Below are 15,378 nucleotides of genomic sequence, written 5' to 3' on the forward strand. Positions count from 1 at the left end.
ATCAGGGAGTAGCCCTGTTAAGCAGCAAGAGGCAAACAAAATAATTCTTTAAAACACCTGTTATTCAAGTCAAAAAACATTTGGTAACTCAAATGAATGGAACCATGTTTGGTTTCGGTGCTAATCTGATTGATAATTTAAAGAAAAATACCTTAATATTTAGTTTTTTGGAAAATAAACAGTGCTCGCAGCAGTGTTTCAGGACGAGAAGTCCTTAACTCACGACACTCAGGAATCCCCAGCCTGTTTTTGAGAGTCCCTCACTTTCAAAAAGATACAAAAATGAACAAGTACATTCCATGTCTAGATTAAATTCTCAGCGTCATAAGATCACATTAGAGAGAAACTATTTCTTCTGTAATTGACAAAAGCCCTTTATCATGCTGTGGCACTACATCATCTTCAAACAAATGTTTAAATGAGTTAGTTTCTTTACTTTTTCTGTTCGTTGATTTAACAAGTGTTTGCTGGGCATTCTGATTATCAAAGTCATCAAGTACAAGACACTTCTCCTTTATTCTGAATAATGTATTGATTATTTCATTGAAAAGAACTGTTCTGCTTTGAATTCTTAATTTTTTCACACTTATTTCAAGTGTTTTAGCAACTGCATAAGAGATTGGCTGTTTTTCCTTAGCACAGTAACTCACAACAATAGCTGAATGATTTTGTTTAAAATTTGTGATGGCTAAAGGTTGGTGGCTGCAAGTTAGTGTTTCCATTTCTTGTGAAAGGGTTTTGTGTTCCAGCAGTCTTGATATCACAAATTGCTTCTATTTTAAGCTAGGTTGTGAATTACTGGATTTTCCAAGAGAGATAATTTTGATAATTGAATGAAGTAAAATATCAGGAATATTTCATCACTGTCTGCAATTGGTATTGATAACATTATGGCCAAAAAATGTTCATTTTGTTAAGACACTTGCAAGGTGCAGTGGTAAGTGTGGCTGCCTTGCATGCAGTCTAACCAAGTTCAATTCCACAATGTGCATATACTTTGTGTCTTCAGTATTTTTTTAATGTGATGTTTTACCTTGAACTGATATTTTCTGTGTGAGTATACAAAAAACACAGTGGAAAATTATAGTAAACCATTAACACTATCGTTCGGGATACACTAAGAAATCTGCTACTTCATTCTATATACAAAGTTACCAATTTGTTTAAAACAAAAGGAAAATTTCCTTTGCCTGAGTGAATAATCAATATGTTTCATCTTGTGAGTGAAAAACTTAATATTTTCTCCCATTTGATGATGTATATCTGTTATTCAGTCGTTTCAAGTGTTTACAATATCCACTCTTTAATGTACCATTAAATTCCATGTTTTTCAACCATGAGAATTGCTTCTTCCACTTTGGTCTCTAGTGAGGATGTTCATAGTTCTGCTACCATATTTATCAGCGTCCGTCATAGTGGATGAGACAGAATCAGTATTATATATACTTTCAGAGTTTGAGTTCTCTTTGTTTTCACTCTTAACTTGTGCTCTCACTTTTGTCTAGTTTTTGCTTTTATTAGTGTGATTTTTGTTGCAAGTCCATTTGCACTTCTTTAAAAGTGTCTACTGATACTGTAGTGCTTACATACACATTCAGTAAAACATAGGTTTCTTTAAGTTGCCATATGGCTTCATGGCTGTTTACCTAAGTCTAGCCATTAGCTGTTCCACAAGTCAGCCATGGCTGATTAAAAATATAAATGGGAGTGTCATAAAAATAAGCAGTTTTCAGGGGGACGCATTACACTGAGAAAAGGTATGTCCTCTGAGAAGTTCACGTTTTGAACTTGGAAGTCTGTGTCACAGAGAGGCCTGTTGAATTAAAGTGGTCTAATCCCATAAAATAGACTGGTATTGTTCAGCATTAAGCATAATTGTATATTATTATTCTGTAGTAATAATATGGGCTGATGCAGTTATTACTGTGTTTATCCATCTGTCTGTCTGTCTGTCTGATACAGGTACATATAGTGACAGCTTAGTCTTTTTATCCTAAAGAGTGCATGAGAAAATTGTTACTGATGATCACAAATAAAAAGATTGACTCAAAAATGACCCTTTTTATTTCTTTTTAACTGTTCAGAACTTTGAAAGAAGCAACCCTGTGTGGAGTTATTTGTCGGCATAGTTATTGTACCCAGCCTATTTGCTAGAAGCAATGGACTTGCTCTCTGAGTTTTAGTACATTTGCCCATCACTCTTTTGAAACAAATCTATAACTTAAAATCTCATTGAGAAAAAGAATGGTACTTGATATCCTGATACATCATCATTAGAAGGTCTATCACATATCGTATTGGGGGACTTATCATTAAGGTCATTGCAAGTTTTCCCTCACGTTTTGCATCCTACTTAATAAGTTAGTTTATGTCATCATTTAGTGTTGTTGCACAAACCACTTTAGGGATTCTGTCTTCAAGGGAAAGGTCATGGCTCAATAGTGTATGGAAAAGTCTTGGCTCGGTAGTGTACATTTTCCCCTCACACTTTCCTTTCTTCAAGGTCAAGGTCACATACCTATATTTTACTTTTCAAAAGCATTTTCCTGTCTGCTATACAACTTGTAAATTCCTAAATGTAAGTACACTTGTTTATTGTAACTAAAATCTGAGTTAGATTCCTAAAGTAGTGTTCGGTCTTCATGGACAAGGTCACTGGAATATATTTTGTGGATGCATTTGCTTATGCCATATTTTATAAAAACTGTTCAAGATTCATGGATGAGACATAGTCGACTTTACAAGTATTTCTTGGTTGCGTGGTTTCTTCTATACGACAGTTAAAGCTTTATCTTCCAGATCAAGTTCATTGATAAATTCTTCCCCCTTTCTTCACGTTTGCTCCAATGCTCTTTGAGACAGAAATATGGCACTTTGTTGCTTTCCATATGTGCCAAATCTTTAGCTCAGTTACAAGGGCCACAGTCAGCTTACATCACTGCTTTTGGTGACCTCAGCGCAATAGGCAGGGTTCAAAATTATATTCACTGGATTTTCTTCTTTTTGGTTCATACCTGTAGAGATTCCTATGTTAAAAAAGAATACAAACACATTTCACAAACATTTACTTTGAATGAAAATAATGCAGTACTGTTATGGACTTTAATTAAAGACAGTTTAATTATTGAAATGAATGGAGGAAGTAATTTTAAGACTAAATGGTAACTTCCATATGACCTACTTTTAACAGTGATTTTGCAAACTTTACTCGGTGTGGCCTAATAAAAGCTGTAATAATATTGAGTATTTCCAGTATTTAAATATTCATGTCTACAGTGCAGTTTGCTACCTTACTATCAACAAATAATGCAAACCATATTCCTATAATAAAGCAACTCGCATACATGGTTTTGCTGCCTGGTTAAGATCATTCAGTGAGTTGAATGGAAAGCTTCCTTCAGAGCAAGCTAAGTGGTCAACTGAAAATGATGTACAATCAGAATTGTTTTGAGTGGCAAGTGAAAATGATGTACAATCAGGATTTTTTTGTTTCAATTTTTATAGCTGATATGCAGATTTTAGAGTGTGTGGTCATCACATAATTTGGATTTTTGCTAAATGGTTTTCATTTTCAAAGAGAGACATTGTTTTGGGGTAAAAACTCCTGGGTATAAAGATATAGTCCTAGAAAATGATGGACATTATAAGCTTTTCCAAACCAGACAGCTACTATAATACAGAAAAAAGACATAAACATTGATAGTTTGTGCCATAATTTGGTATATTTTCATTATTTTCTGTGGGGTATGAATTTTGTTGGATTTCATAGATGCTACAGATCATGAATTTTTAAATTCAACACACAAAATTGTGCTAGTGATACAATGGGACCCTTTTCCCAATGTAGGAATACAAGTGAGAATGAAAATTTTCACAAAACTTAATGAATTGATACCTTGAAAATGAATTTATTGTAAAATATGGTATTATATTTATTATTTCTAATTTCAGTGAAAGATTGCCTGGTGATGGTGAAGCAAGTTTGAATGAGGATGATGGCGATGATAATTTGGATGATGATGATGACTTTGATGGTGACAATGGAATGGGAGATTTAGAAGATGATTATGGGGAATCAGATGGAGGTAGAGCTTATCCCTGATCTTTAATATTGATGTTATTGTGCTATAGTGATCTGTCTGTCTGTCTGTCTTTCTCTCTATATCCATTGCTTTTATCTACTCCAAAATAGCTTACCGTATTTTCTGTTTGTTTTCAGGTGGGAAAAAAATTTGATGTCCAAAAAACATATTGAAATATATATCCATTGACAAACAGCCGAAAACTCCAAGCTTAGGTACATGTGACCAAATTGACGATTAAGATATCAGACTACCCCTTAGGTCACATAACAGAGTAATCACAGTTTACATGAACATTATTGAATGAAACAGACATTACTTACCTGGTTTGTCTAAATAAAATTTAAGTCAGCAAGCAAATACGCACATGTTACATGTAGTAAATACAGCTTCACCCCTGAAGCAAATAAGTTGCGATGTTTTAATTTCCTGTCATCTATCAGCCATGAAAATCTGCATGATATAATTCAGATTGGTCTCAGTGGTTGTTGTTATTATGACTGGACAAATCTCCATTTTAATTTTCCAGATAGTGTAAAGGTATAATTTGTTTGCAGGTGTGAGAGTATAAGGTTATTGAAAATATTAATAACACATTAACTAATTCTGGTTTGTGCTGTCCAGTATCGAAACTTATACAAGTTTACTGGTAATTGCAAATATTATATATAAATTCATGTCAATATATAAAACATAAAGTTAGGATCTGATTTATGTTTGGTTACCATATATAATTGCGTATAAGCCGAATAATTTAGGAAAGAATAAAGGCCTGGAAGAAATGGGGTCAGCTTATCTGCGGGCCAGTGTCTAAACTTTGCAGTTTTTAGGTCTTTTTGTTGACTACTGTAATGGCTGTAAATCTTGGGACACGAAACAATAATATTTTCCATATCCTAAGACATAGGCATGTAAAAAGAAATAACTTTGGGTGACCTGACCATTATTAAACTTTTATAAAGTCTATGATTGATTTTTTTTAATTTTGCATGTGCGTATTTTCTGATTTCTCCAACATGAAGTCAAATAAAGGTCAGTACAGACTTCATGATTCGCTGGCCAGTTGAGTTTACCCGGAAGACCAGGCTGAACTATAATGCACAGTACTTACACAGTGCAAAGCTCGCATAGCATCACTTAAATCCTTATTTATTCACAAACATATTATGTGCAGATTTTGCTTTATTGTTTCAACCAAATTGCATTCTTCCAGATAAAATTTCAGCTAGTCCATAATAGCTGCTTCATTTAAGTTGAATCACGTTCTCATGAGTTATTAATTTTTAATGATATAAGCAATCCTACAAATTGAGGTAATATTTTTAAAAAGGTACGCACGTTTAATTGTACAAGGCACATAACCAGCATAATTTACATGTTCATGAAAAGTATTTAAAAAAAAATAATATAAGTTTGCCTAAATAAATGCATTTAGAACTTACCTCTTGCTTCTTGAGATGTCTTGGATTTGTGGGTCGGCTTATACGCAGGTCCTGCACTTTTTAGTGTTTATACCTGTTCAGTTTGGGGGTCGGCTTATACACAAGTATATATGGTATTTTCTGGACAAGTTAATATTTACCAACACTAATTCACTGGGTGCAGATTTCATTACCATCCAAAGTTAACACAGTTGTAGAGATGAAGGTTTCATCTTTAATACTTTTTTCTCTTTCCTTTCCTTTCATTACTGTAAAAAGTGTTCCATGTCAAGAGATTAAGCTTTGTATGCTTATACATCGTCATTAATAGGTGTGTTGCACACCACACTAGGGGTCCTATCTTCAACATCAATGTTTCAAAGTTTTCCTTCAGACTTTCCTTTCCGATTTATAACATTAGACTCATTTGAGTAAAGGATAAAGCTTGCTATATTTGCCATGTACCACAATGGGGTGGTGGCTCTATCTAAAAGGTCAAGCCACAGTCCATTATATTAGGTTTCAATATCATTTTCTCTCCCACTCTATAATTTCTCAGCTGTTTAAAATAAATGAATGAAATTTGATAATATTGTCATAAGGAAATGTGTTGTGTACTAAATTGTTTTGATCTGGTCTTTAAGGTCAAGGTCATAGGTATGTGTATATATTTCATTGTTGATTTTTTGCTTTATATCTTAATAGCTGGTTCATTGATGAACTATAATATACTTATTTTTTCTTATTTGATGGCATCTCATGTATCACAGTCAAGGTTTTATCTCCAAAGTCAAGGTCACTGATCAGTTTCTTTACATTTCTGCACTTTTACTCTGATTTCCTTTACAATAGAGATGTGAAATGTGGTTACTTTCCAAGAATTGGGGAAGGTCTTTTATTGTTTCCATAGGGAGAACATTGTTTATCAAGTCTTTAAATCTCTGGTTTGTATATAACATCCTTGAATCTGAGAAAATTGACATCCCATGCAAAATAGTGAATTTATGATCGTAATTATTGCTGGAATCATGTGAGTATGACATCCTGTACAACCAGTTTATAATGTAGACTAACACAGAGTTATGATCTCATTCTAATCAGATTGGAGAAGAATGTCGTCTTTTCAGTTTTTTGTTCTCTTTAGGCAAATTCTAAGTGAAAGGAGAATACTCTCACATTCCTGTGTGTGTATTGCCATGCTTTCCATAATAGAATAACGGTGAAAGAATTCTCTATCTTTCATCTTATGACTGCTGTCTTTGATCACATGATCTTCTACTGCGGGCATATGCACAAAAAGTGACAAAAATTCAGATTTCTTGAATATTCTCTAAAAATAATCAAGATAAACATTAATTACAACACACATCCTAGAAGAAACAGCAGTTTATGTTTGTGTCCTGCAAACAGGATGCTTCACACAGGCTTACCTAGCCACACATACAGCTTCTGTCATTGCGGTAAATAAAAAAGCCATTATTTGAAATTGTTATTTTTAAAAAAATTATATGTTATTATTGATCAAGGGATATAAATTGTAGATCAAATTTAAATTGAGGACTATATCATTATTTTTTTGTCTGCCCTGATTATATCTTGAAGTTTACAATGTTGCACATAGGATTCCATGGGTAGGAGACACTGTCCCCCATCATCCAAATTTGGGGGACATACAATATTGTTATGTATATTCAATTTAATTTATATTTGATCTAATTTAATTGTTTGTTTGTTAGTTTTAATTTTTTTTATTCCATTACATCTTATTGTAATGTAATTTTATTTACTGGATTTGACATTGTCCAGAAATTAGTAAATAACTAATAATATAAACTTTGTATCTAATGCTGACCTAGTTCCTGACCTTGATTCAGAACCAGTTAAGAGTGAACTTTTTAAATTTTTAAAAATTCTTTCTCAGAGTAAGATTCGTAGAGTGAAATCGTGGCCATACTTGGAGTATGTGACAAATAACATGTATCAGTTAGGTTTTTCCAGAGGATTGACACATGTCTGGTCATCTGTTTTGCATTGTAGCTAGATTTATTTTTTTATGTTTTGAGAAAGAATAGTCATTATTGCCTTAACACTTGAGGAGTTAAAGTGTTTTATATTGTGACCAGTTTTTGGGCTAATTATTTTGTTATGTTCAGTTTATTTGGATTTCAAGTTTGTTTTTTACTGGAAATGCTAGTGCTCTAAATTTATTCTTGGACGAGGATAGTTATCAAAATTTACACAGAATTCAAACACTGGAATATTATTTTCTGTGATTCAACAAAGAACTGTTGACACATCAGTATGACATTGACCAAAGCATATGTCATTACCTTCCATTTTGGATTTCAATGGGATTCAAACTCAGTTTCATTAGGACCTTTTATTACTAGGACTTCTTTTTTTTAATTCTTGGATTATTTTTGGATGTGATTTGAAGAACCGTCAGTTCTTTTTCTCATTTTTACCTTGTTTTTCTAGGGAAATAAATTTATTGTTAAATTTTATTAAGCTTGTTGCCTTCACATTTTTCTTGTCACGTTTTGTAAGAACCTAAACATGTAACAATTTTCTAAGGGATAAAATAGATACACTTGCTTTAGAAATACTAAAACATGGGATAATCTTTTTTGCTTTGACAGTTTGGCCACCTTAACTTTGTTGACAACACAGTACTATCATCATTTCCATGGACAATTACATTTTGCAATGAGGGTTTTATCAAGTGCTCAAGAGACTCATGAAAACATTGAGATTCTGGAATATCTGGTTGACCTGAAATGAGTTGAACTATGGGGATTTCCATTCCAGATCATGCTCTTATTTGACTTCAAAATTCATATTTTAATCACCAGCATTTATTATAATAATTCCTTTTATTTAATGTATTACTTTTCTTTTCAAATTGATATTGCATTTATTAAATGACAATTTATGTATTTGCATAACTTTAGTCTCTTTTGCCATTAATTCACCTTTGAGATAAATTAAATTGTCATTGCCATTGGTGTGCCTTAAAACTTGGAAATATGTTACACTAGCAGCCATCAAAGACTCTACAGTGGAACTTGGCAGATTACCACAAAGCCTTGAATGTATTGATTGCCAAATATACTGGTTTAAAATGAATAATGATTGCCATCTTAAAGCTTTTATTGACTTCAATGACTTTGGCTATTGCTAGCATCAACATAGACATGGAATGACATGCATTAAAAGAACATTCTTTCCTGACCAAAAATGCATGCTCAGGGGGAAAACAGATTTGGAAGACATTGGACAAAAGTTGTGGGAAACAAATCTTGCATCTTGCAAAGATAAGAATGGACATTAATAACTGTTCACATTTGTATCATTGTGCAAGACATATCCTTTAGACAAATCTGATGACATGTATTGCCACTACAATAGCAGTTTAAACCAAAGTGAGAATGTGTTTAAACATGAAATCTCCATTTAAGGTGAGGACATTTTTGGTCTGTGTTTTAAAGTTACACTAGTACTCACAACACACCATTTGAGTTTAACCTTCCTTTTTTTTCTTTAGGAATGTGATTAAAAAAATCCTTCATCTTGCCTTGGTTTTTGGATTGGAAAATTACACTATTGGGATTAGAATTTTGTTTTAGATACTTGACAAAGCTTCATGTATGATGCAAAATTCTGTTCTTTGGTCATATTCTACACCCATTCATATGAAAAATTCTATTAATCTGCCCTAGATAGAAAACAGAAATTTATTCAATTTGTGTCATGAAATAATTTTATTGGTTTGAGCACATTATGTTATCAATGCAGACAAAGATTAATACACTGACGGGACAGGTAGCCAACTTAGTTACCAAACCATGCTCTGTAGCACATGCTTACTTGATGCTTCTATTACAAAACATTGAAATGTAAGCACCTGCTTGACTGACTAGCCAGAACTGTCAATATAAAACAAATATGGACATATCAGAACTTAAAGAAACCTTTCCTTATGTTTAACTATCAGTTCATAATTTGAAACACATTGTTGAGTTCTGAGTTGATTACTTTGAATCTGAAGTAGACCAAATTCCTTGCTCATGGCAGTTGGAAATATCAACTTGAGCTGTACAATAATGCAGACTATGACTTACTTTTCCTTTAATTTGATGATTAATCATACATCATAAACAAACCTAGTTTGTACTGATTGGTTAAAGGCCATCTTGATTTAAACTGTCATTTGAAATTATTGAAAAATAAAGAGAGGATATTTATTTGAAACATGTCAGTAATGGATATTTCACCCAGATATGGAATATAGCCATTATTGACTCAGAGCAAGATTTTTTTTTTTAAAATAATGAAATATATTGGCTATCAGTATGTATAACAGTCTGAAGTAGCAGATGTCTTATGGTATCCCAAGCAATAATGAGAGCAGTTTACCATTTATGTTCTGCCGTGTTTATTAACACAGAAAGTATAAATTGTAACATAATCTCCTTCCTGCATGTAATTCAAGATGAAGCAGCACATCAAAAGAATGAAAAATTATACATACAGTGTTAGGGTTGAACCTGGTTTGTCCGCATGTAAGATGCCCATACTTACAAATAAATCAAACAGGTATAAAAAAAAATTGGCCCATATTTCTTGGCCATAGTGTTAGCAGTCTGTTGACATGGCAGTGAAGAATAATCCACTCCAGTGAATTATCAGAATCATTTTCTCATGAAAAATCATGGCCTACCATAAAATAAAGTTCTTTTCCTTGCAACTTTCATATTGTGGCATATTAGTTACCAGATTGAAAAATTCTCAACTTGCAAACAGATGAAATTAAAAGATGAAAAATAGTATTAAGATTTTCAATGAAACTGCATCAAATTATAAGTCATTTTGATTACATTTTGTAAATAATTCAGGGCGAGTAATGCAACAATTTTATTTGCACAGCAAAATTTATTTGCTTTCCTTAGGTTGACATAATAAGTGACTTTCTCAAATCGAATTGTGAAATTATATACAATGGAAAAACACATCTGTATTGGTTCCAGGTCATGTATTTTTGTCACTTGGATCCTTGGTCGATATGATTTTTTATTTACAAAGGTCTTAAACAGAGCTGGTATTATGTTAGAATAGAACAGTGCCCATTGTATACATTACATAGGTAAAAGATTGGTAAATAAGCAGGTGTTAATGTAAATAGAGTTTGTTGATTGAAATAAATTGCTTTCTAACATGTTCATTGCTGATATGCTGCTAACAAATGTTATTTATTTAAGTTGTGTTTGTAAAGGGCTTTCCTAATAGACTGTAGTATTGTTTAGGGGTTGAAACTTTTTCTCTCTTTTGAGGAGTCTGGGAAATAAGGAATAATGACAGTCCATAAGTTTAATGTATGGGCTAGATTGGCAAGAATCCTGTTTCTGGTAGGTTAAAATACTTAGTTTACTTGCATTGCTCCTTCAACATGCCTTTAACTTTCCAAACTGTTTTTATAGAATTTGTGAAAATTAATTTTTAAAACTCTCTTGAATACATGTCAATATATTACATGTATTTACAGTGAATATTGACTCCTAAAAGAAAATCTGACAGTCCAGATGGATTTTATTCACCATTAAAGTGGAAGGACTAAAGGGATACATTGTAATATTTACTCTTGTGATATTATCATGATACAGATTAAAGAAACTACAGATCCTAGATTATTTTACAATGAAAAATAAACTTAAGGATATACTCTATCCTATTTCTCTTTGTCTTTCTATCCTAATTAATGAAGTGAACAAAACTACCACTTACTATACTGTATATGTACAGTCTCCATCCAAGAATTTTAGTCTGTTATTAGACAACAATTATTAATCCTTCATAGTAATTTTGATATGCTCTGGTAAATATTTGTTCCACTTGAGTAGTGTTTTGCATGTCTACACCATCTTACATTTATTCTTAATCTATGTCCTCAAAGTTCATACATTATTCTGTTTAAATAAAGGCACCATTTCCCCCATTTCAGTTTAAGGAAGTGCCTGCCTTTGACTTAAGTATATCCCTGAAAGGAATTTATAATTTAGTTACTTTAGTTCTTCTCATCCCATCTAGGACATAAAGCTGCGTCTGTCTTCCTCCGTCTAGTTTGGTCTTGAGCAATGGCTTGTGCCACGCTCCAGGAAAGTCCCATCTTTTTCAGCTCAGTCATCACTAAATTCCTTTGCCAGGTTATAAGATTGCTACCACCATACCAACTTGGCCATATGCATTTCTAGTCAGAACACACAGTAGGAAAATCAGGACATACTGAGTTTAGATATCACAGTGATGCTTCTATGTTTGTCTTGAATGGACCAAATCAGCAGCTGAGAACTGAACCTAAAAGTACACTCCAAGAAAACACAGTATTTTAGCTATTATGGGTCTTGAACAGATGCAACCTTCTCAATTTTGGCAAATTACAATACTAAATGTTTTCAAATCATTTTAGTGTATCTTATTTTTTTTTAGTAGTTAAATACAAAAAGAAAACATATTGTTCTTGTTCTCTTCAGAAATTGAGCACATCCTGTAATGAGTTTATGCAATCATCCAAGTTATGCTTATTTTGCATTTTTCAGTTTATTTTATGTAGGCAATATTTTGGCATGATACATATATTGTGTTATGTACATTTAATTTGTGTTGTTTGTTGGCTTTTTTTCTTAATTATGTGTTATTTATATCTGTATTTTGTAATTTTTCTTTGTCCAAAATCAAGTTGATTGTGTACCTGACCACTGGCACTCTTAGCTAATACTTTTTGTTAATTTTCATAAAATAAAATGAGAATTAATGTAGATCAGTGAAGGGTCTTTTATCTTTGCCTGGAATCCAATTCAAAAACAGAGATAAAGATGGATGATATATTAGTATCAAATTGTAAATTGACAAAATATTGTATGGTTTGTGTTGCAGAAATTCCATAATGTTTACAAAACACACCATTGCATTTAAACTTTGGTTATTCATACAGTTGCATTGATTCCCCCTAAATAACAGTATATTAAAATCAGGTACACCAACACCCATAAGTGTTTGTACTGTACAGTACATAGGGTAAAAATGTATTGATCATAACAAATAACCTCTCTCTGATTTTAGTACACTGTATACATTCTTGAAATCTGTTTCAAGTAGGTTATGGAATTGGTTTTATACCATTTGTTGAGCCATTGTGTTCTTAATTAATTGCAGTGATCCAAGAAATTATTAATCTTGTTATGACTTATAACATTGTCTTAAACTGCATGTTCTGTATACCTGGGAAAATATTTGAGGAATGGAAACTCCACAGTAAGCTTCAGAATGTTAGAATCTTCAGAGAGTCACAACATTCATATGGAACAAAATGGAAATATGATGTGTTATTGTACTGCTCACATGCATATCTGACTAATATATGAAGGATGAACTTTGACCTGTATGCATGATTTGTCATTGTCCACAGCAGAACACATTCTTATCAAAGTAGTGATTCCACTTAGTCCAACAAAAGCATTTTTTTAAACTCTGTTAAAAAGCTTTTTGACTATGTAGCACCAGACAGAAAAAAATCTTATACATGCATAGATACATACATAGCTGCATACATATACATACAGACATACATACATGCAGAGAGACATGCATGCATACACACATACAGACAGACAGACAGACATACATACATACAGACAGACATACATACAAACATACATACATACATACAGACAGACAGACAGACATACATACATACATACATACATGCATGCATGCATGCATTCATACCTACCTACCTTCATACATACAGACACACATAAATACATGCATACATACATACATACATACATACATACATGCATACATGCATACATGCATACATACAGACACATAAATATATACATACAGACACATAACTACATACATACATACAGACTAATAAATACATACATACATACATACATACATACATACATACATACATACATACATACACATACAGACAGACATATGTATTTCATCAGTAGTTACATGTATATAGTATAGGGATCATATGTATTTCATCATTAGTTACATGTATATTGTATTGGGATCATATGTAGTTAAATGTATATAGCATAGGGATCATATGTATTTCATCAGTAGTTACATGCATTTAGCATAGGGATCATGTATTTCATCAGTAGTTACATGTATATAGTATAGGGATCATATGTATTTCATCAGTAGTTACATGTATATAGTATAGGGATCATATGTATTTCATCAGTAGTTACATGTATATTGTATAGGGATCATATGTAGTTACATGTGTATAGCATAGGGATCATATGTATGGTTATGTAGACGGTTTACTCATTTTCATATTTTTCAAGAAAATGACTAATTTCCTTTGCTATCAGAATGTTTATTCAATGAACACACTCATGGGATCTGAGCTAATTAGAAAATATATCTTGCTGAAAATTCAACTGAATGCATGACAATTGCATATCATTGTAAAATGTTTTATTTAGCATACCAGGCATTATTGTTCTTGTATCAGTTGTTAGTAAATCTATCATTAGAAAAAGTTTCATTACAACAAAAACCATTTTCAGTAGCAAGAAGAATTCCTATATTTGCAAGCAGGTGTTACATTTACAGTTGAATCAAACCAGTTTATGTGAGAATTGTTTTTCAAATGTATTTGTTGTCATCAAATAATGATCGGTTGGAGAGGCAAAAAATGATGCTGACATATTTTCTCTTACAGGCGGATCTGATGGCTACTCCATTCATACAGGAAGTAGTTTGTCACGGAGGTCATCATCAGCTCATGTTCAGACAGGCAGAAAGAGTGTATATGGTACATCTAGTGTTGAAGATGTCACATCCATACGACCTGCTACAGCATCCCCAGATAAAATTGTTAAACCTGCGCTGACTCTCAGTCTGTTTCCAAATGTCCCACCAACAATAACCTTTGTTAGTGATGGCGAGAAAGGTAAAATCAGTTTTCTGAAATTAATCGAGCAACTGGAAGAAGTATTATTGACCATAATAAAATGCTTCAGAGTGTAGGATTTATGTATGTTTTATATAAGATGGAACATTTTGTTATGATGTCCATCTGTCTGTCCATTTGTTTCCAATTTAAGTTTTGAATAATAACTCAATTTCTCCACAAGTTATAGTTATCATACTTGATGGATGTCTTGCAATTATGGTAAAGAAGAAACCTATTGATTTGGGGGTCATAAGGTGAAAGATCAAGGTCACTGACAAGAAAAATTGCTCTGCATAATAGCGTAAGTTATACCAAAGTTTGTGGATGACTTGCACTTGGGGTAAAAAAGAAACCTGTTAATTTGGGGATCAAAAGGTCAGATGTCAAGGCCACTGTGAATAAAAGAAGATAAATAGTTTCTGCAGAATAACATTACTCTACATCACATACCTGGGCCCAACCTTGTGAGTGGCTTGCACTTGGGCTAAAGAAGAAGCCTATTGATTTGGTGATCAAAAGATCAAATATCAAGGTCACTTTGAATCTAAGACAAAAATGATTTTGTACAACAACATTAGTTCTACCTCATGTACCTGGACCAAACTTTGGGGATGGCATACACCTTTTGGGGAGTGGGGTTGAAAAGGTCAGCTGTCAAGGACACTATGAGCAACAGAAACAAAATGGTTTTGGCCAAAATTTTCAGTTTAGGTACCATGCATCAAAGTTTGTGGATGACTTACATAATGGGTATGAAAGAAGCTTATTGATTTTCGGATTCAAAGTTCAAGGTTGCTGTAACTGAAAAGATAAAAATGGTTTTTGCACGAATAACTTAAGTTTAAAGCACATACTTTGTTCACAGTTTGTGGAGGTCATGCATATAAAGTTA

The 15,378-nt window shown here is 32.7% G+C and overlaps 1 protein-coding gene across 1 annotated transcript in view; it reads left to right on the forward strand.

Annotated features, from left to right (window-relative positions):
* LOC149779413 (uncharacterized) overlaps positions 1–15,378 on the forward strand; it is a 142,304-nt gene that overhangs the window by 39,827 nt on the left and 87,099 nt on the right. Inside the window, exons 3-4 of the mRNA XM_089940073.1 lie at positions 3,952–4,085; positions 14,253–14,483. Of these exons, the coding sequence (XP_089796199.1) occupies positions 3,952–4,085; positions 14,253–14,483 (365 nt within the window). The remainder of the gene's footprint in view (positions 1–3,951; positions 4,086–14,252; positions 14,484–15,378) is intronic.

Source organism: Sinohyriopsis cumingii, chromosome 17 (assembly GCF_028554795.1).
Source record: "Sinohyriopsis cumingii isolate HCF-2022 chromosome 17, ASM2855479v2, whole genome shotgun sequence".
In the NCBI taxonomy this organism is placed as follows: Eukaryota; Metazoa; Mollusca; class Bivalvia; order Unionida; family Unionidae; genus Sinohyriopsis; species Sinohyriopsis cumingii.